The 22,386-nt window shown below is 50.3% G+C and overlaps 1 protein-coding gene across 2 annotated transcripts; it reads left to right on the top strand.

Annotated features, from left to right (window-relative positions):
- The first annotated feature begins 1,181 nt into the window (after positions 1-1,181).
- On the top strand, positions 1,182-21,125 carry SEZ6L2 (seizure related 6 homolog like 2). Of its 2 annotated transcripts, XM_081299785.1 has the most exons (18): positions 1,184-1,803; positions 2,733-2,864; positions 3,595-3,894; positions 4,268-4,407; positions 4,695-4,896; positions 10,197-10,382; positions 11,083-11,251; positions 12,183-12,346; positions 14,373-14,573; positions 15,022-15,160; positions 15,959-16,155; positions 16,285-16,479; positions 18,552-18,743; positions 18,858-19,049; positions 19,536-19,574; positions 19,754-19,871; positions 19,991-20,087; positions 20,595-21,125. In XM_081299785.1, the coding sequence occupies exons 1-18, from the start codon at positions 1,725-1,727 to the stop codon at positions 20,622-20,624; spliced, it is 2,772 nt and encodes a 923-aa protein (XP_081155911.1). In that variant the 5' UTR covers positions 1,184-1,724; the 3' UTR covers positions 20,625-21,125. The 2 variants fall into 2 exon arrangements, with proteins under 2 accessions (XP_081155912.1, XP_081155911.1); XM_081299786.1 differs by lacking the exon at positions 19,536-19,574 and having other exon boundaries at positions 1,182-1,803.
- Positions 21,126-22,386: the final 1,261 nt, after the last annotated feature.

Raw genomic sequence — 22,386 nt, forward strand, 5'->3', positions numbered from 1 at the left:
CCCTTTCCCTTCTAGCTTCCCCGGACAGCCAGCCGTTCCTACCCCGCCTGGACCCGCAGCCCAGGACCCCGCAGCCTGTCCTCCTCCGTGGTGGCCTCTCTCTCTCCTTCCTCCCTCTTCTCTCCTTCTTGCCCTCGCTCCTCACTCGACCCGACCCGCTGGTCTTGCCTCTCTCTCGTTCCCTCTCTCCTACTCGCTCCTTCCTCGGCTCCCACTCACCCTGACGTCACTCCTTCCCGCAGCCCTCCCAGCTTAGCTACCTCCGACCCCTCCCAGTGGCAACGCGACTCAGCTCTGGGGGAGGGGTAACTCAGCTCTGGATTTGCCTCCCTGCCCCCCACAGCCCGGACCTGGCGCCACGTGGGGCACAGGGGGCACTGTGCCAACCTCCCGCAGCCCCGCAATGCGAAAAGGAGGGGCGGGGTCTGGATAGGGGCGGGGCTAACCCAGGGGGTGGAGCGAGAGCAGGGACTGACTGACTCCTCCGGGGCTCGGGGACTGCAGGCAGGGAGGCCACCGCCAGTCAGTGGGTCTGCGAGTCCCTCGAGTAGTCAGCCTGTGACTCCTCCTCCCACTTGGCCTTCACAAGAGCCAGCCCACGGCGGGAGCCCGAACGTTAGTGAAAGCGGCTTCAGCCAATGCCTGCCAAGCCGAGGGCCGGCGGACGCAGGCGGGGCCGAGAAGAGCTGTCCGCGCGCTGGTGGTGCTGAAAAGGGCGCTCCCTAAGCGTGGCGAGGGAGACCAGTTGAAGCTGCCTGGCAGCTGGCCGGGGTCGTGTTGTAAGAGGAAGGGTCTCTCCTTTCCAGGTCACCCCTTAGACGTTTCACAAACATGGAAACTCGCCGTTTTCCTGCGGGAGGGGAAGGCCCATCTCATCTGAGTTTTTCTGTAAAATGCAAAGGGGAAAGTCCAATGGGGGATCGGGTCGTGGACAGAGGGCATATTGGAGGACCAAACAGGCGCGAACCAAGCTGTGCCGCTCCTTGGCGCCCTGGGAAGAGAAAATTCAGATTCCAGATGTGCTGGAATGGCGGGGGGAGGGGCCTAATTACTGCTGGGACTGGAGAGTTTCCTTTGCCTCCCCTAGGGGCCGCGGGAGTGAGTATTACGGTCTTGGCTCCTGATCCCTCCTTCCACCATCTGCACTTCCTCCTCCTCCCTCCTCCGCAAATAAATCCCAGGCCCCTCCCTTCTCCCGTCCCCAGGATCTGACGTGGGCTCGACACCTTTCTCAGCTTCTCCCTCCCGCAGCTTCAGTGCCCGAGCTTCGGCTCTCCGGGTTCCGCAACCCCTTCCCCTCCCCGACAAGCCCCGCTAGAGCCCCGTAGGGACCCTCCCCATCCTCAACCCCACCCTAGACCCCCCGGAAGCTGTATTTCCCCTCCCCACTCCCCCGCTTGGGATACAGCCAGCCCGGTGGACCCAGGCGCCCGAACAAGAGGGTAACCTTCGGCCCTCTCGGCCCCACCCCCTCCAGCCGGAGCCGCGCCCCCCTCTACCACGGATCCAGGAGCAGAGGACAGAGATTAAGCAAAAAGGGGTGGACTCCAGGCAACCTCTAGCCCAATTCTGTCCCTCCATCCCAAGGAGCAGAGAAATTGTCTTCCATTGCTGACCCCCAGCAGGAAAACAAAATTAAGGAGAAAGATAAAAGGACACGGAGGAAAAGTGGCAACTAGATTATTTAGGAGAGGCACAGAGGAGAGAAATTGGGGTGAGTCGCCATGGGGACTCCCAAGGCCCAGCACCCACCGCCTCCCCAGCTGCTGTTCCTAATTCTGCTGAGCTGTCCCTGGATTCAGGGTAAGGACAAGAGGGGGTGGGGGTGGACTCTGGGAAGGTCCCCAGCAGAGTCCTCCACCTTCTTTCTCTGAACATCTTGCGTCTTCTGAGCTTGCGGGGGGAGGGGAGGGGCACAACTTATTGGGAAGGGGCAAGCCAGAGCTTTCGGGCTAGTACCTTTAGTCCCTTAACCCTCAATGTTGAGGAGGTGGGGAAATGAACAAGGGAAGCTTTTAGTAGCATCTTAGGGGTTAACCACGGGAAGGAGGGCTGGGGAAGTTGGGGGGATGTCTGCGGAGGCGGCAGAAGCATGCAGGGTACCTGGGTGGGAGATGGAGGGGCTGGGAGAGACGCCAGTTGCTGCACACACAAATGTTCTTGGACATATGGACAAAAACAGATGAACAGAGAGGCATAGTGAGAGACCAGATATTCATATTCAGTCCCCTACTTCGCTCTGACCCCCAGTCAGATTCTAGGGAAAGAGGCAGCGACTGCAGAGAGAGAGAGAGAGAGAGAGAGAGAGAGAGAGAGAAGACAGCTACACTGCAGAGACAGAAACCCAGAGAGAAATCTGGGCATTGCAGAAGCAAGGGCTGCAAGGTGCCGCCAGACCCTTCACAGAGCCCCAGGGTTGGGGGGAGTGCCACTGAGAAGTAAGAAAGGCAGCCTCAAAGCCCCTGCTTGGCCCTGTAGGCGCTGTCCAGGGTTCACAAGAGCTGATATGCTCATGAAGGCCCACACAGCCCTGGCAGTGGAGAGAGAGGAGGTGTAGGAGTGTGAGGGGCAGCTGGCAGCTGGGAGTTTCTCCCCTGATCTTGGCTCTCAGCCCAGTCTGGGACCCTCTGAGCCCGTGCAGGCCCATCTGACAAGGAAGCTCTGGAAAAGATCTCTCTGGAGAAGGAAGGGATGTGGGGGAGTGGAGAGGCTCACACAATTTCACCTCCTAGGTCTGCCCCTGAAGGAGGAGGAGGCGCTGCCAGAGCCTGGAAGTGAGACCCCCACAGTGGCCTCTGAGGCCCTGGCTGAGCTGATCCATGGGGCCCTGCTGAGAAGGGGCCCAGAGATGGGCTATTTGCCTGGTGAGGCCTGCAAATGAGCAGAAATGATATAAAGGCAAAGTGAGAGACATTGGCTTGGGAAGATGGGAGCCAGGACCAAGAAAGAGAAGCAGACAAAGAGAGACTGCAGAGACCCCCCCCCCCCCCCCCGGGAAAGATGAGTGAAACTCAGAGACAGGCAGTTGAAGAAAAAGTCAAAACTTGGCATTGACAAAACCAGAGAAATAGAAACAGGACGATTAAGAGACAGAAAAAAGACACACAGAAAGATAGATGGAATTCAGAGAACTGGAGTTAGAGAAATGGTAGAACAGAAAGAGGAAATACAAACACTAGCAGATTCCAGTAGATCCAGGATCGTAAAATCAGAGAACATTAGTAATACTAATCAGAAATAAAGAGCTCCAGAGAGAGCAAGACAGAGAAGAGAGAAAGGGGTGACCAAGAGAACCAGACTTGAATGGGGGACGGGGCGAAGCGCTAGGAGACTAAGGGGGGGCGGGGCCTGGGTGGAGAGAGAAAGAAGGGTCAGCTGTGAAAACTTGGGGAGAGGTGGGGAGTTTGGGTGGGCAAGGTTAAGGGTGGGGGCTTTACTTTATGGTGGAGTCCCTTAGGGTTCATTACGGGAACCCCTGTTTCCCTCAGCCTTGCTCCTGCCCACCCCCCAACATCCTCCCACCCCCCACAGCACCCCACCCTTCCGCCAGCCAATTTGCTGCTCCTGTGCCTGACTTCCCTTGCACTGTCCCAGGATCTGATCCAGACCCCACACTAGCCACCCCTCCAGCCGGCCAGACACTTGCAGCACCCTTCCTGCCACGGGCCACAGAGCCGGGGACAGGGCCTCTGACAACAGCTGTAACTCCTAAGGGGGTCAGGGGGGCAGGCCCCACCGCACCGGAGCTACTGACCCCGCCCCCAGGAACTACGGCCCCACCCCCTCCCGGCCCCGCCTCCCCAGTCCCGCCCCTCGGGCCTGAGGGAGGAGAGGAGGAGACCACCACTACCATCATCACCACGACAACTGTCACCACTACAGTCACCAGCCCAGGTGAGGCCATGGAAAGGGGATGGGGGTAATGTCTAGGAGCACGGATGTGGGAGAGGAGGATGCCAGGATGGATGGGGAAAGGTCGCCTGGAGCATGTGGATGAAGGGGCTCTGGGTCCAGATGGGAGAGGAGCTTCTGCTTAATAATGACAAAAGCTAATATTTATATACACTTACTATGTGCCAGGTGCCATTCTATGTCTTCTGTCTATATTACAGTTGGGTAAAGGAGCTCTCAGTACAGGTGGGAGAGGGAGCATTGAATAAAGATGGTGAGGGATGCTGGGGAGACAGATGAGGACCTGTGGAGTTGTTTAGCTGGGAGGGCAAGAGCATAGGGCCTCTCTCAATCCCAGCCACTTATATCTCTTTAGTTCTGTGTAATAACAACATCTCCGAGGGTGAAGGGTACGTGGAGTCTCCAGATTTGGGGAGCACTGCCAGCCGCACCTTGGGACTCCTAGACTGCACATACAGCATCCATGTCTACCCTGGCTATGGAATTGAGATCCAGGTAACTGGACCTAAGAGTATTACTGTGAAACTTCCAATCCCTTTTCTCTGGGCTCAGTGGTGTGCATCATTTTAGCTGGGAAGCCAGAAAACCAGTATTCTGACTCAGATGGGCCTGTTTTCTGACTCAGATGATCTCAAAAACCCTTCTAGAGTTCTTCAAAATGGGCAACATCCCTATGGTCTGGGTGGGGTCGCTACAGACTGGGAAAGGGAAGGCAAAGGGAGAGGGTTTAGGGAGCCACTTCCCCAGGCTGACTTGCCCTGGCCTATGACTGGCTTTTCTAGGTGCAGACACTGAACCTGTCTCAGGAGGAGGAACTCCTGGTGCTGGCTGGTGGGGGGTCCCCAGGACTGGCCCCCCGACTCCTTGCTAACTCCTCCATGCTGGGAGAAGGACAGGTCCTTCGAAGCCCAACCAATCGACTGCTCCTGCACTTCCAGAGTCCACGGGTCCCAAGGGGTGGTGGCTTCAGAATCCACTATCAGGGTGAGGAGTCTGGGGATGCTGGTGGAAGGGCAGGGGCCACATTGGGTATAAGGGACATCTCTGGTGGCCTCCTAAGCACAGAGTATTGAGAAGGAGGTTTCCTCTTGACTAGGACCCTAGGTGGGCAGAGTCCTCAGAAAGACCCATGCACACTTATCTCACACACTGACAGATATGTGCCTAGGTGTGCACATATCCAAGTAGCAATTGATCCATTCAACTTAGGGGAAAGAATGAATGAATCAGGTATAAATCTGAATTTAAGGAACTCAGAATCTGTCTAGAGAGATAGATAAGTAATCAGAGTTATTATGATTCAATGAAATAAGGGTTACGATGGAGATAGGAGAAGCAAATATCAAAAGACCTAGAGCAGGATGACTAAGCTAGGACCCACCAGATGAGTTAGCAAGGGGACAGGTGAAGGAAGAAAAAGAGGGAGACAACTGTCTTTGAAAATAGATGAATGTAAATACACCCCAGGATTCAGAGAGGAGAGAAAATTGACCTTTAGAGAAGATGAAGTCATTTAACATGGAAGATAGAATTGTTCTAGCTGTCTGACCTGAGACAATTTACTTAAACATTCTGTGATTCATGGTCTCATCTGAAAGATAGGGATCAGAAAATTTAACACACAATATTATTGGAAAGATCCAGTGAGTTGATATGAGTACTTATAACAGTGTCTGGTACACAGTGCAAGCTCAAAAACATCAGTCATTTCCAGGTGCAGTGCCATACTCCTGTAATCCCAGCAATTTGGGAGGCTGAAGCAGGAGGACTCAAATTCAAGGTCAACCTCAGCAATTTATCAAGGCCCTAAGCAATTTAGTGAGACCCTGTCTCAAAAAATAAAAAAGGGCTGGGGATGTGGCTCAGTGGTTAAGTGCCCCTGAGTTCAATCCCCAGTACCAAAAAAAAAAAAAAAAAAAAAAAAAAATCAGTCATTACTATTATAGTCAAAGCACTAAAAGTGTAAAGGGAGAAATGGGTTAAGACACGAGGTTGGAATCAGGTTGGGTTCAGATCATAAAGGGCCTTATCAGCTCATAAGGAATTGAGACCACTTTAACCTGCAAGTGAGAGGGAAACACTAGAAACATTTTAAGCAGGGAAATGACAGTCTCATGTTTGTGATCTAGAAAGTTCCATCTGACCTCTGGGAGCAAAGACAGAGAATATATCATGTGTGACTGCATTCTTGAGTATCCATCCACAGATCTCCTATACATGTGGCATCCATGCTAACCTGTGTCTACAGGGACCTTCCCACAGTGCAAGTGTATGTTCTAGCATACAAGAACGCACCAGGCAAAGGGCTCAGCCAGTGTCCCCATTCCAAACACTGCTGTCTTATTCAAGTTCCCTCCCTGTGCTCCTCAGGAACAGAGAGAGAACTGTCTGTTAGACCAATTCCACCATCATATCATTTCATGGCTTTGCCTGGGTGCATGTACCATACGTACCTTATGAGCTTTGCTGACCCCAGATACTTTGTACATCTTACAGGACATAACCTACATCCCTTCCTTATGTCCTCTGCACAGGACCTGCCCCAGGGCACATTGTGCAAGATAGAAGCATCCACCACCACCAGGCCTATTTGTGGAGAGATCAGGGAGCTAGGGCACATACTTGGTGGTAGGAATTCGGTTACTGGGGAACAAGAGCACACCTGAGATGTTACAAAAATGGCTCCCCAGTGGCTCCTTTAAACATCCACTTCCCAGGAGCTTTGAAAATAGGACTCTTTAGGCTAAATGGAACATTTGGGGAAGCAGGGCTATTGCATAAATTGGCCTTCATTACCTGCCTCCATCTTCCCTGCTTTGCAATTCCTCCAGGCACCTCTGGGAATGAGGCCCTGTTTAAGTCCTTCCCTAACTGCATTAACTGGGGCCTGTAGTCCAGAGTGGCCTCATTAATTCCAAAAGGGTCAAAGGCTTTATCACCCTTCATCCAAGTCCATCAGACTTGCTGTGTAGCTGGGTATGGTGGTGCATGCTATAATCCCAGCAACTCAGGAGGCTGAGGCAGGAAGTTCAAGGCCAACCTCAGCAATTTAGCAAGTCCCTAAGGAACTTAGTGAGACCCTTTCTCAAAATTAAAAAAAATAAATAAATAAAAAGGGCTGGGGATGTAGCTCAGGGGTTAAGCACCCCTGGGTTCATTTCCCAGTACGCTCCCCCACAAGAAAAACCTAAGTACAAACCCCTTTTACCTACCATTGTTTCATTTACTCCTAAGAGCAACCCTGGGAGTTGACACTGTCAGTTCAGTCTCTTAGGAAAGAAGGTTTGTATGAATTTGTCACCCACCTGCAAGTTCATCACAGAGTCAACAATTAGATCTCTAAATTCTTGACTCTCAATCATACATTAATCGAGGCTAAGGGAGAGGTGACTAACATTTTCTGAGTGCCAGGGGCTTTGCATGTTTCTTTTATCTAATTTTCAAGCCAATCCTCACTGTTAACAATTATTACCATTAATGAGTGAGAAGCCCCCAGCGGTGAAGTCACTTGCTCAGTCATATAGCTATAAGCTGTGGAGCTAGAACAGGAACCCAGGTCAGCCAGTCTCCAAATTGATCAGTTAGACTAGGTTTTTTGTCTCTATAAATAAGACTTGACTCATGCTGGGGTTGTGGCTCAGTGGTAGAGCGCTTGCCTCAACATGTGATGCACTGGGTTCGATACTCAGCACCACATAAAAATAACTAAAATAAAGATATTGTGTCCATGTGTAACTAAAAAATATAAAAAAAAAAGACTTGACTCAGTCTCATAGTAACAATAGACAATGGCTAATATGATGGTAAAATTTGAATATGAAATTGTGTATAGGCAAGAGAGAAAGTAAATGTTGGAGGCAAGAGGGGTCAGGAAGTCTTCCTGGAAGGGGTGGTACTTAAGTTAGTTTTTTTTTTTTTTTTTTTTTTTTTTGGTAACAGAGATTTATCCCAGGGGCACTTAACCAATGAGCCACATCCCCACCCTTTTTATTTTTTAGTCTGAGACAGGGACTCACTAAGTTACTGAGGTCCTCACTAACTTGCTGAGGCTGACTTTGAATTTGGGATCCTCCTGCCTCAGCCTCCTGAGCCACTGGGATTATAGGTATACACCACCACAGCCGACTTAAGTTACTCTTTAAAAGATAAGAGCCCAGAATGGGCTTTGTAGTCGGGGCACAATTGTGAGCAAAAATATGGTGGTGGGACAGTAAAGAGTCACAAAGGTGTTGAATAGGACACCCGGGTCTCAAGTGCTGACCCAAAATTGCTGAGCGGGATGCAGCCATGGAAGGGGTTTGAATGTCAATCCAAAGCATTCGGACTTGATTCTGTTGGTCATGGAGACCAATACAGAATCTAACAACTATGAAAGCCATTGTGTTCTAAAAGATGGTTTTTATAACTGTCTATCTCAGTAGACTGTAGATTCCTGAAGGGCAAGGACTGGATCTTTTTCTCCTCCTCTCTGTCCCCACAACCTGGCCAAGAAAGAGCTTATTGAATTTTGAAGTATGGAGGGGTAGGTCTCTTACAGACTCACTGAGGGCTGGAGAGTCAAGAAAGGCAAGAGCTCAGGCAGGCAAACTGGCATCTCCCAAGCCCTCTGCTCACCAGAGACTGCCCCTCCAGCTTTGGCTCACCTCCTCTAGGAAGCCCTCCTTGATGATCTCTGCTAAGTTCCTGTCAGGATCAGATTCAGAATAATTGACTAACAACTGACTTTCTATTGAATTCTATTATATTCTTGCTTCTGTGAGAATTTCAAGTGACTTTTAAAAAGAATGCAAGCAACACAATTATATAGAATAAGTAAGGGGAAAACAGCATCAGAGAATGATTATTAGAGTTAAAAAAAATAGGCCAGGCATGGTGGCACATGCCTGTAATCAAAGTGACTGCAGAGGCTGAGGCAAGAGGATGGCAGGTTCAAGGCCAACTTAAACAACTTAGGAAGACCCTGTCTCAAAATTAAAAGTTAAAAGGATTGGGCCAGGTGCTAGCACATTTCTGTTATCCCAGCAACTGAGGAGGCCGTGACTAGAGGATCACCAAGTTTGAGGCCAGCCTTAGCAACTTAGCAAGTTCCTGTCTCAAAAGGAAAATAATTTTTTAAAGGGCTGGGAATGTAGCTAAGTGGTACAGTATCCCTTGGTTCAATCTCCAGTACCAGGAAAAAAAAAAAAACAGAACGAAAACGTGAGTTGACAAGTCAGTGTTGCTAAGGACAAGCCTTAATCTTGTTCCCAGCTTTCTGGTAGCTAGTGCAAAAAGGGAAGTTAGGCAGTTCGTACTACAAGAAAGGAAAACCAGATTTTCAAAGAAAGCAAAGCTTTCCATAGCACTTCATTTTCATTAGAGAATGTGTTCAGGGAACACTGAGTATAAAGATCTTTAATGACCAAATAGTCAAGATTCTTAAAGAAATTTCATGTCAGTTAGTAACTTGGAGCCTCAATTTCCACATCTGGAAAATGGGTAACACAGTTTCTCTTGTCTACCTCAAAAGTACTGCACGTAGTTACTTGGGAAGCTAAACAAGCTCTGCAAATATTGTTTGTTAGAGCTGGATGGAGTCTGGAATAGTCAGTTGATTTGCCTGAGGCCACATAGCCAGTGGGTCCAGAATAACATCTTTGTTTTTTAATCTTTTATTTTTTTATTTTTATTTTTTAAGAGAGTGAGAGAGGAGAGAGAGAGAGAGAGAGAGAGAGAGAGAGAGAGAGAGAGAGATAATTTTTAATATTTATTTTTTAGTTCTCGGCGGACACAACATCTTTTGTTGGTATGTGGTGCTGAGGATCGAACCCGGGCCACACGCATGCCAGGCGAGCGCGCTACCGCTTGAGCCACATCCCCAGCCCCTAATCTTTTATTTTTTATTCCAATTTGTTATATATGACAGCAGAATGTATTACAGTTCATATTACACATATAGAGAACAATTTTTCCCATCTCTGGTTGTATACAAAGTATATTCACACCATTCATGTCTTCATACATGTACTTAGGGTAATGATGTCCACCTCCAGAATAACATCTTTGAGCCTCAGTTACTTCATCTATAAAATGGAGGCCAAAATGGGTAAATTACAAAGATCAGAGGAGATAAGAGCTGTTGAAATGGCTTCTTCATGAGACAGGGAACCTGTGGAAGGAGCTCATATTCTTCAGTGTGGACCCAGTATACAGCCTGTCTGTGTCTCCTGGGAAAGTGCTGGGGGACTGCTGTAGAGGGTGGCATGAACAATGGATTCTCCTTCTCCCTGTTCTTCCTGGTTCAGCCTACCTCCTGAGCTGTGGCTTCCCTCCCCGGCCGGCCCATGGGGACGTCAGTGTGACAGATCTACACCCTGGTGGCACTGCCACCTTCCACTGTGATTCCGGCTACCAGCTGCAGGGTGAGGAGACTCTCGTCTGCCTCAATGGCACCCGGCCAGCCTGGAATGGAGAGCCCCCTAGCTGCATGGGTGAGTCTCTGCCATAATAGTTGATGGCTTCTTTTCTGGGAACCTCATTGGGAGAGTCCGTTTGTAGAAGTCTCTGTCTTCAGGAAAAACTCATCCTGAAGGGGTTTCTTTTCTGAAGAGTCCCTCTCCTTTGGTATCCCTCGGGAGTTCTTCCCACTGAGGATTCTATCCTTAGAACCTCCACTCTTGGGTATTCCCCCTCTTGGGATGGCTCTTCTTTCTTTTGGAGAGCCCTCATCCTAGAGGAAACCAATCTTGGGGTCCATCTCTGGTGGTTCTCTCTCCTGGAGAGTCTTCCTCCTGTGATCTCCCATCCTGTGGTGTCCTTATTTTGGGAATTCCCATCATGAATGTCTCTCATCTGGGAGTTTCAATTTGGGGGATTCCCATAACTCACAGTCACAGGGTGTCCCTGTTCAGGGAATCTTCATTTTAGCAGACTCTTCGTTCTGGAGGTTGTCCAACCAAGGAGAGTCCATCCAGTGGGGGAGGGGTTCTATTTCAGGCCTGGTTCCCTTCTTCAGTGATGCCCTGGAGAAGGTCCCGCCCCCTGGAGTGCATTCATGGGGCAGAGACCATCCCTGGCCCAACCCAAATATGTAGATGCAAAAGCTCTGAAGATGCCCTGAGAAAGGCTGAGGCCCCAAGGAGAAGGACAAGTCACTTAAGCTGGTCTTAACCTGCCCTCCTCTGCCCACAGCATCCTGTGGTGGCATCATCCACAATGCTACACTGGGCCGCATCGTGTCTCCTGAGCCTGGGGGAGCCGCAGGGCCTAACCTCACCTGCCGTTGGGTCATTGAAGCAGCTGAGGGACGCCGGCTGCACTTGCACTTTGAGAGGGTCTCGCTGGATGAGGACAATGACCGGTGAGGGTCTGGGCCTTGAATCAGAGGTCCCTACCTGGGGGAAGTAGGGAGGCTACTGTGGGGAGTCAGATCTGAGCTGGATCCATGTTGAAATATGTATGAAACAAGAGTTTAATCCTAACCATTTCTTAGGGAATGTAGCTGGGCAACCTTGGATGAATCAGCTAACTTCTGTAACTCAATTTTTTATCTGTAGAATAGAGATGGTATCACTCTACAGGCATAATTAATAAATTAATTAAGATATGCAAAGTAGCTGGGCACAGTGGCACACACCTGTAATCCCAGTGGCTTGGGAGGCTGAGGCAGGAGGATCACAAGTTCAAAGCCAGCCTCAGCAATTTAGTGAGGCCCTAAGTAACGCAGTAAGACCCTGTCTCTAAGTAAAATGAGGCTCGGTGGTTCAGCGCCCGTGGGTTCAATCCCTTGTGCAAAAAAAAAAAAAAAAAAAAAAAAAAATATATATATATATATATATATAGTGGGGGGGGGGGCTGGGGATTTAGCTCAATGGTTAAGCACCCCTGTGTTCAATCCTCAGAGAGAGAGACAGACACACAGTCAGAACTTGGGATGGTGATGCCTAGGACACAATAAGCACTATAATATGAAAGTGTTTGCTCTCATTGTCTTCATTATCATTCTTTATCTAGTACCCTGGTATCCCAGCTCTGTCACCACTTGCTCTGTGCTCTTGGGCAGGTTACTTAATTTGTATGCCTCCATATTCTTGTCTATAAAATGAGGGATAATAATGGTATCTGACTCAAGGGTTCTTATGAAAATTAAACAAGATAAAATGCATAAGGGCTTAGAAGAATGCATGGCATATGGTTAATGTTTGATAATAGTGACTGTAAAGATAAGCTTGGAGAGCAGACAAGAGGTGGGGCAGCTGCTGAAGTTCCTGGCCACCTTTTGTTCATCCCAGGCTGATGGTGCGCTCTGGGGGCAGTCCCCTATCTCCTGTGATCTATGACTCTGACATGGATGATGTCCCAGAGCGTGGTCTCATCAGTGACGCCCAGTCCCTCTATGTGGAGTTGCTCTCAGAGACACCGGCTAATCCCCTGCTGCTCAGCCTCCGATTTGAAGGTAATAGTCTCACTTCCCCACTGGACTCTAACTTCCGCACCTTCTCTTTATGGCATAAGCACATACTCCCTCCCTGCTCATCTCGGTAGTTAGATCCCTGAAAACTGACTTGTCTTTCCACCCCAAAACTACAAGGATCCCTTCATAAGAATCCCATCTCACTGGGCACGGTGGCACACACCTGTAATCCCAGCAGCTCGAAAGGCTGAGGTAGGAGGATCATGAGTTCAAAGCCAGCCTCATGAGACCCTATCTCTAAATAAAATATAAAATGGAGATGTGGCTCAATGGTTGAGTGTCCCTGAGTTCAATCCCCAGTACCCCTACCCCCCCAAAAGGATCCCTTCTCATTCCCCGAGGTAGCCTTTTCTGATTAAGCTTCATGTATGGCTGGACCCAGTTACACAGCCAAGGAACCAGTTATCTCAGTCTCTCAGTTCTTTGCTATTTTGCATTGGCTTCATTCTCAGGCAGGCTTTCCCTGTGATGGACCTAGCTGCAGACTTTCATACTGCCTACCTAGTAACTCCATCAGAGAAAGTGGAAGCTCATATCTTTCCTGAGAGCTTCAGAACAATGCCAGAAAAGGCTCTCATTGACCTGGTTAAGGTCCTGTGCCTTTGCCTGAGCCAATCACTGTGGCTAAGGGCAGATGGTGTTATGATTGACAGATTAGCCTCATGTGGCCATTTCTGGTTGGCTCCAACTGAACTGCTTGGGCTGGAAGGCATGTTTTTCAAAATGAAAATAAAGGTGACTTTAAGAGAAAAAGGAGGAACGGGGTTCTGGACAGGTAGAAATAAGGTCGGTGGCTGGCCATGGGAGAAGAGGCATTTAATCTTGGCCTTAAAGGATGGAAGGTAATTTAGAAGAAGCTGGAGGAAAAAGCAGCTCAGGTGAATGGGATAGTGGGGGCAAAGGGGAGGAGGTAGAGAAGTGCTTGGTATGTTTGGGAAACAGGATTTCGAGGTGGCTGCAGCAGAAGATTTCTCTGAACAGTATCAGGAGAGAGATAAAGAGAAATGCTCAGAGATGTGGGGGACTAGTTTCCAGTATGAATCATGAGAGAAATGGAATTGGCACTGGCCCTGATGGATCAGTAAGATTTGGACATGATTCCTTATCAGTTCAAGTAACATTGAAATAAAACAGTGAATCTGCAGGAAAAAAAATACAGGATAGATTGTGAAAGTACTGAAGTGCAAAGATCTCTGTCTTTTGGTGACAGTCTCCAGCTGTGAGGCCTGCCTCCACAGATGTGAACCACTGTTGTTCCGTGAGAGTCAGATCCCCCATCTGTATCACAAGGCTCTGACGGCATACCTCACAGGTAGTTTTGCAGCTGTCAGGTGGACAGAAACAAGAATGTCCTACAAATATTCCTTTTTGCTGACTTAGTCCAAAGTAAAAACTGAGCAGCTTTTGCCTTAGCTGCAATTTTGGATTCTAGCAACAGCATGGATGATCAGAATCCAACTGTTATTTTTGAGAAGAGAACACACCTACGCAAGCCTGTTCCCCACCCCCACCCACTTGCAGTTCCAAGAGCCACGTGTCTGTGGCTGGGAACCAAACCATCTGGGTTGGAGACTTGGTGCTGCCATTACCTGCTGAGTGAGTGACCTTGGGCATGTGGCTGTGTGGCTGTGGACCTCCTCATCTGTAAAATAGTGGCTGGGATTTGACTAGTCTAGGGGTTTCCCTCCAAAGGCCATTGAGGTAGTATAAATGTGTGAGTGAAGAATGTTCTGGGTTTTGACATTGGGGACTGAAAGCTAAGCTCAAGAGCAGTTCATTTTTAAAAAACCCACTGAGTGGCCAAACACCTGAATTCAGTCCCAGTTCCCAGATCGAGGTCTGAGGCCTATCCTAATGCTTAAATTTATTTTATTTTCCTTTCCTTTCTTTGTGGTGCTGGGGACAGCACCCGGGTCCTCACACATGCTAGGCAAATGCTCTACCCCTAAGCCACATCTCCAGCCCACTGACTCTTAATGCTTAATTTTTGTGATGGATTCCTCCCTAGCCTTTGAAGAGGATCGCTGCTTCGCCCCTTTCCTGGCACATGGCAACGTTACTACCACAGACCCTGAGTACCGCCCAGGGGCACTGGCCACCTTCTCATGCCTCCCAGGATATGCTCTGGAGCCCCCAGGCCCCCCCAATGCCATCGAATGTGTGGACCCCACAGAACCTCACTGGAATGACACAGAACCAGCCTGCAAGGGTGAGCCCTCCACACCCTACAAGGTCCTTCAGACTACCCCCTGAACCAGGGTCCCCAGGAAGTCCATTTGGGAAGGAGACCTTGCATATTCAAACCTAGTAAAGCCAAGCCCTGAGGAAATTCCTGTCCTCTCAGAGGCTGTTTTCTAGGCTGAATAATTGACAGGCTTGTGACCAAATTCAGAGCTAATAAACCCAGATGTCTTCAGCAGCTGGAACCAGAGTTGGACTGAGTTATGGATTGGGTGTCTAAGTTTGTGAGTGTGCAGGGTTAAGAGCAAGGCTGAAGATGGGGTACAAGATCTAGATGTGACGAGAAACGGTGGGTCATCAATATTGGGAAACATGAGTGATCTGGTGGTGCACACCCCTGGGAGTGGTGAGGACCTTTGCAAATGGAGACTGTGTGCCCTTGTGGGTCCTAAACCTCACACCTCTTCTGCCCTAAGCCATGTGTGGAGGGGAGCTGTCAGAGCCAGCTGGTGTGGTCCTCTCTCCCGACTGGCCCCAGAGCTACAGCCCCGGCCAGGACTGCGTGTGGGGCATGCACGTCCAGGAAGAGAAGCGCATCTTGCTCCAAGTTGAGATGTATGTTTGGGTCCTGAAGAGGGTGTGATGCGGGTGGGCTCCCTAAGCACGGCACTAGCATCCTGAACCTGGCTGGTTCTTCCATGTCAACATGGATTATGGTCCTGTGAAAGAGACCACTAAGGGTTCAGGATGGGATGGGAAACCTAGGGCCAAATCACTTATTAGCCAGGTGACCTTGGACAACTAGAGGGGTAATGCAGCCCTCCTCAAGGGCTCTGCCTGGTGTCTGTCACTCTGGAGGTGTCTAGGCTGCCCTGGAGCTATTTCCAGAGACCCAGGCCCAGACTGTTGGATCATCACCGGCACCCAAGGTGGGTGTGGGTGCAGGGAGAATCCAGTGAGCTGAGTTGGTATGAGGTGGTCTTGTGAATGGACAGAACCAGAAGTGGGCGTGGCCCCTGAAGCAGGTACTTAGGCCCACCACGAGGATTGAGGGGTAGCAAAGAGTGTGGTCTATGATTCATCATAGCTGTAGCTGGGCCTCCCACGGTGATGGAGGAGGGACTGGAGAGTGGGGGAGGGACTGGAGAGTGGGTGGAACTAGTAATGAGCAAGGCTGGGGATTTGGAAGAGGGAAATGGGAGAAGCCATAGAACAGGTGGGACCTAGAGCGACTAGCATAGAAGAAATTCAAGATTGCTCAAAACTAAGTCTGTGCCAGACCTGGGAGAGGGGAATATGCGGCAGGGCTGGAAAGTAGGCGGATTACCAATGAACAAAGTTAGGGATTGGGCAGAACCAGATGGGAGGGACCAGTCGTTGCTCCATCTTATATTCTGATCCCATTCCCTGCAGCTTGAATGTGCGTGAAGGGGACATGTTGACACTTTTCGATGGGGATGGTCCCAGCGCCCGTGTCCTGGCTCAGTTGCGGGGACCTCAACCACGTCGTCGCCTCCTCTCCTCTGGGCCCGACCTCACACTCCAATTCCAGGCACCTCCTGGGCCCCCAAATCCGGGCCTGGGCCAGGGCTTTGTATTACACTTCAAAGGTACACAGGGATAGGGACCCCGAGATGGGTAGAGTTCTGGGAGGTCAGAGGTCCCAAGTGAGGGCACTGGGGTCAAGCCATCCAGGCTGAATCAAAGGGCAGCCCCCAAACTCAATCTCTCCCCTGCAGAGGTCCCGAGGAACGACACTTGTCCTGAGCTGCCGCCTCCCGAGTGGGGCTGGAGGACAGCATCCCACGGGGACCTGATTCGAGGCACTGTGCTCACTTACCAGTGTGAGCCTGGCTATGAGCTGCTGGGCTCTGACATTCTCACCTGTCAGTGGGACCTGTCCTGGAGCGCTGCTCCACCTGCCTGCCAAAAGAGTGAGCTAGACCCTGCCCTTGTCCTCTGTGGGCCCCATCCCAACCTCTGGGTTTCTCCCCTTGGCTTGGACCCTGCTCCCTCCCTTTCCTTTTTGGGGTCCCTGTACTGCCTGGGTTCCACCCTTGGCTCCTGCCTAAATCTTCTTCAGGCCCCGCCCCTGTTCAGGTCCAACGCCTCCATTTAGGATCCCTCTGGTTCCTGCTTTTATTTTCTCTGGGCTGCATCTCTTTGTTTCACAGACCAGGACTCTGCCGGGGTTTCCTGAGTTGACTATTGTTTGATGGCCCCACCCGCTTCCTCTCTTGATCCCACCTCTGCAGAGTCTGAATCCCACCCCTCCCAGGTTCTGCCTGGGATCTACCCCATCACCTCTTGGTTCTGTTCTAAGCTGGCCACAGGCTCTCAGTTCCAAACAGATGACATTGTGGGAAGTCCCATTGCTAAGACCAAGGCTTGTCCAAGTACCTGGTTTACTTCAGTGCAGTCACTGAGGCCCTCTGCTGGGTCAGGATTATGGGATTCTGGTCCCTCCCTATCCTGGCCATGCTCTCAGCCTGGGAGGGGGACAGATACCTAAACAACTAAGGACAATATAAAGTAGTAGCCAGAGGGTGACTTGGTCAAGGTACTTACCATCTCTGAGCCTTGGCTTCCTCATGGGTGAGGTGGGAGTCGGGTTGGGAAGAGCATGTGGAGGTCAGGTTTTCACATGGGGCTGTGGGGTAAACTGTGAGTGAGTAGTAGTGACTTTAAGGATAAAGCAGCTTTGTGGGAAGAGTGGTGGGTTAATTCTCCCAGGGATGGTGCCAATTTCAGAGGAGGTGACATTTAAAGAAGCTGGGAGTGTGCATCTTTTAGAAGAGCAGAAAGGGGTGGCTTTTTTTTTCTTTTTCCTTTTTTTTAATTTCAGATGGAGCCTTGCTAAGTTGCTGAGGCTTACTATGAACTTGCCATCCTCCTGCCTCAGCCTCCCCAGCCACTGAGATTGCAGGTTTGGGCCACAGTGCCCAGTAATGGGTAGCATCTTGTCACTTTTTCCAAATTTTGGGAAGCCTGCTACAAAGATGTAGGATTGTTGGTCTTCCACAAGGCCCCTGGGACAGTGGAGATGGTGAGATCAGTGGACTGGACACAAGGAAAACTGTCTAGTTGATGTGGCACCCCAGATCTGGAATGCTGGGCATACAGGCTGGGGTGGGCTGGCCCAGCTGACTCAGGAGAGCCTCAAGCTGAGACCCACATCTCTGTATCTCTATCCAGTGCTTCATGGCTGTGTCTCTGAGCAGATTCCAGCTCAGATGATTCTGGCTAGAGTGCTAAGTTCTGGGCCCCAAGAGAAAGGACAGTGACATTGACTTGTTTGGGTTATCTGGGTTAAATATTATGTTTGTAAAATACTTATCAGGGTGCCTGGCACGAGTTTTTATGTACAATAAATAATTATGATTATGATCTTACACAATAGGGTTGTAAACTCAAATGCAAGCAGTATAAGTGAGCAAAGCCACTGGGCATAATGAGAATGTGGGGAGTCAGGTGTGGTGGTACAAGCCTGTAATCCAAGCAACTCAGGAGGATCACAAGTTCAAGGCCAGCCTCAGCAACTTAGCAAGGCCCTAAGCAATTTAGTGAGATACTGTCTCAGAATCGCAGAATAAAAAATAAAGACGACTTGGGGGTGTAGCTCAGTAGTACAGCCCCTCAATTTGACCCCCAGTACCATAAAAGAAAAAAAAATGAAACTGAGAGATAGGCTGCTGTCTTGCCTGGTGATCTGCCATGCTGGGTTGACAATGCTGGGATTTAGCTGGCATGTTCTGGTGTTGTGATTAAATATTTTGAATTTTACCCCAGGATTGGGTTGCCCAATCACCCTGTTTTCCAAAAAAAGCCTGAAACATATGGAATTAAATTTTTCTAATTCACGCCCTGTTCCTTCTGAGGAATTCACAGGAGGTGGGAGGGGGTTGTTTAGTGGAGATGGCCTGATGTGCAGGCCTCTCCCAGCCCTAAGTTCCAGGTAGATCTTTTAAGGCCCTCATTCCCCCTGATCTTGCTCTTCTGCCACCAGTCATGACTTGTGCTGACCCTGGTGAGATCACCAACGGGCATCGGACGGCCTCAGACGCTGGCTTCCCTGTTGGCTCCCATGTCCAGTACCGCTGTCTGCCAGGGTACAGCCTGGAGGGGGCAGCCGTGCTTACCTGCTATAGCCGAGACACAGGCACACCCAAGTGGAGCGACCGGGTCCCCAAGTGTGCCTGTGAGTCTGGGGAACCTCCAGGAAGGGGGCTGGGTAACTTTGGCAACAGCCTGCAGCCCTTGCTGGGCCTGCGCAGTAACACCAGTGGCATGTTGACTGGCCTGCTCCCTGCAGTGAAGTACGAGCCGTGCCTGAACCCCGGCGTTCCAGAGAATGGCTACCAGACCTTGTACAAGCATCACTACCAGGCTGGCGAGTCTCTGCGCTTCTTCTGCTACGAAGGCTTTGAGCTCATCGGCGAGGTCACCATCACCTGTGTGCCGGGCCACCCCTCACAGTGGACCAGCCAGCCCCCGCTCTGCAAAGGTGCCTGGGCAGACAGAGCAGGAGGGGCACGTTAGTGTCCAGGGACTGACAGGGCTGGGAAAGTTGGATAGAAAATTCAAGACCAATGGGTGACCCCACTGAGCTCCCTCTTCTCTTCCTGTGGGCTCATCCTCACAGGCATGTCCAGAAGTCCTGAGGAAATCTGAGGTCACAGAATTATCTTAAGGGATGTAGTAGAGGGGGCCTTGGTTTGGAAGTCCTTTGCCCACTCTAGATAGGTCTCAGTGTCCCCATGGCTGACGAATTCTAAAGACCTGGTTGGCTCAGAATGTTCAGGAACCTTGAACCTTAGGGGTCTGGAGAAGGAAGACGGCCCTCCCGGGATCAGTCCTCTCTCCCCCACCAAGGGAGCAAAGGGCAGAGAACCAGGCTGTCCAGCCCAGCCCCACTGGGCTCTGACCCTTTACCCAGCCTCCTTCCCTCCCTGGCTCAGACCCCGTCCCCCTCCCCCTCCTCTCCCTGCAGTGGCCTATGAGGAGCTCCTGGACAACCGAAAACTGGAAGGTCAGTGAGGGCAAGGTGGAGGCCCAGGCCTGGCCAGGTCGGGAGGGCAAGGCAGAGGCTGGGGGTAGAAGGCCAGGCCCCGGAGGGGTGAGGCCCAGGGTTCAGGGCCCAGGGCAGGAGGCTGGGAGAGCCCAGGACTGGGCCCAGCATCTGCTCACTGGCCTCTCCTCCTCCCCCAGTGACCCAGACTACAGACCCATCGCGGCAGCTGGAGGGTGGGAACCTCGCCTTGGCCATCCTGCTACCCCTCGGCTTGGTCATTGTCCTTGGCAGTGGCGTTTACATATACTATACCAAGTAAGTACCCTTCCCAGGGAACTGCCCTCTGGGGCAAATGACATGCATGGAAGGCCAGATGAGAGGAGCTTAAGGTCTCACCTGCTGATAAAACCCTCTCTGTTCCCTCCCTTTTCTAGGCTCCAGGGAAAATCCCTGTTTGGTTTCTCAGGCTCCCACTCCTACAGCCCCATCACGGTGGAGTCAGACTTCAGCAACCCGCTGTATGAAGCTGGGGTGAGCCCCTCCCCTTCCCCTGCAGTGCCACATCTCTCAGCTCCCCCCAGGACTCCATAACCTTCTCTAAAATCTCTGTGATCTCTTTTTTGGGAACTTTAAACTCAGCTGCCTACAAAAGGCCATGCCAATGAGCAAAGCAAGCTGTGTGTGAACAATAGGGAGTGGTGGGGACTGTGGCCAACTGGAGAAATGGTGCCCATCCAAAGGCTACAGCTATAACCCATAGTGGACACTTAGGCCCAGTTGCCAAATCCTCCAACTGTTCAAGACAACTCAGAAATTCAGATTTTTATGTTGTTTTTTTAAGACATGAAAGGATGAACCAAACAAATCCATTGTCCAGATTCAGCCTCATTCTCACTTTGTGACCCCCCAGCCTCCTATGATTCAATGTTACTTTAAAAACCAAGGGTCTTTCCCCCTCCTCGTCCATGCCTCCTCCCATTTTTCCACCCCTTCACTTCCTTCTCACTTCAACAACTGATCTGATCTGTCTGTCTTCAGGATACACGGGAGTATGAAGTTTCCATCTGAATGCCAAGACTAAGGCTGCAGGACCCAGGACACCCGTTCCCTCCTCATTCAGGGCAGTGGGGAGCACAGGACCTGGTCTCTGGCTCCTGGCTTCCCTGCTCCCTGTTGTGTAAATAATCTCCCTGTCCCACAAGGGGGTTTTGATGGCCCTGGAGACCCTACAGTAAATAAACCAGCATCCTGCCGCCCAAAGGCTCCTTTTCTCAGTTGCCAAACAAGGGGCCTGCCCCCTGCCCTATTGGCTTTTGGACCCTGGGAGGGGAACTCAGTGCCCTTGCAACTCTTGGGACCCCCTCCCACCCAGGGCACCCCTGAAGGACTGCCCCAACTGCTCTACTGTTCCCTTGGCCTTGTAGGCTTCTCTCCTCCCAGATGCCTAACTCCTGGGCCTTGGAGGGTGAGAAGATGAAGGATGAGGGGGACAGCTGGGCCAAAGCCCCTCCCTGTTCCTGCTGTGTCCCGAACCCACAATTTCTCCACCTTTGCTTCTGGATTTTTGTTTTTGAGCAATAAATGGAAAATCATCACTTGTAACTGGGCTGGTCAGGGGTATGGGAAGGTGGGCCACAAAATATTAAAGATGGTGATGGTGATCTTTCTGGAGAGAGGCTTGGGGAAGGGGAAATATTTGGAAAACAGACAGAAATCAAAACTTGGCAGGTCAATGTCACAGGCACTGGCCTGGCCTCAAAAAGTCCTGACTTTTGGCTCAGCCTTTGGAAGACTGGCTGGGACTTCTAGACTCTCCAGCAGGCCTTGAAGTTACTGGACAGGTGATAGTAGCTACCCCTCTCTGCTCACTGTAAGGCAGGAGGCAGACAACTCTGTTTGCTTCATGACCGATTTATCTAAACTTCAGTGCCCTTGAGAGTTCATGTAAACCATTACCTCTGCATTTGCAGAATTCCTGCTGTAACGTGCCTACTTAGCCTGAGTTTATAGGTATCCTTTTCTTCTATAATATCCAATCTACTTTTGAACATTCTAAGCAATTTATAGCATTTTTGTTTCTATGCTAGCAAACAAACTCAAGGGCTCTACTATGCAAAGCATGCGCTCTACCACTGGGTTACACCCCCAGCCCAATTTTATTTATTGTAGTAAGGGAGACTGAACCCAGGGGCACTATTCCACTGAGATATATCCTAAAGTCTTTTTTTGGAGGATGATCTCAAACTTGTGATCTTCTTGCCTTGGCCTTCTGAGTGACTAGGATTTTTTTTGAGGGGGGGGGGTACCGGGGATTGAACCCAGGGGTGCTTTACCACTGAGCGACATTCCCAAGCTTTTAATTTTTTATTGTAAGACAGGGTCTCACTAAATTACTCATAGCCTCAGTAAATTCCTGGGGTTGGCCTCAAGCCTGTGATCCTCCTGCCTCAGACTCCTAATTTGCTGGGATTACAGGTGTGCACCATCATACCCAGTGGGAGTTGCTAAGATTACAGAAATGTGCCAACATGCCCAGCTCCCCAGCCCAATTTATAGCCTATTTGTCTAAAGGGTCTTTCTCCAAATTAACTGACTTTTACTAATTAAATTTATATATCTCAGTACAACTGAACATTTTCAGGACACTTAAAAGGATGCTAAAATATTCAAAGGGAGGTGAATGAAACAAACTGATCTTGATAATAGCCTGTTAGCTGTTGAGCCAGCCGGGCACTGTGCTAAGCACTTCGCATTCATTATGTTTTTTAATTCTTATAAGAATCCTGTGAAAATGGTCAACTTATTCCCATTTTTTAGATAAGGAAACTGA

Source organism: Spermophilus citellus (assembly GCF_964194105.1).
Source record: "Spermophilus citellus genome assembly, chromosome: 6".
NCBI classification, from domain to species: Eukaryota; Metazoa; Chordata; class Mammalia; order Rodentia; family Sciuridae; genus Spermophilus; species Spermophilus citellus.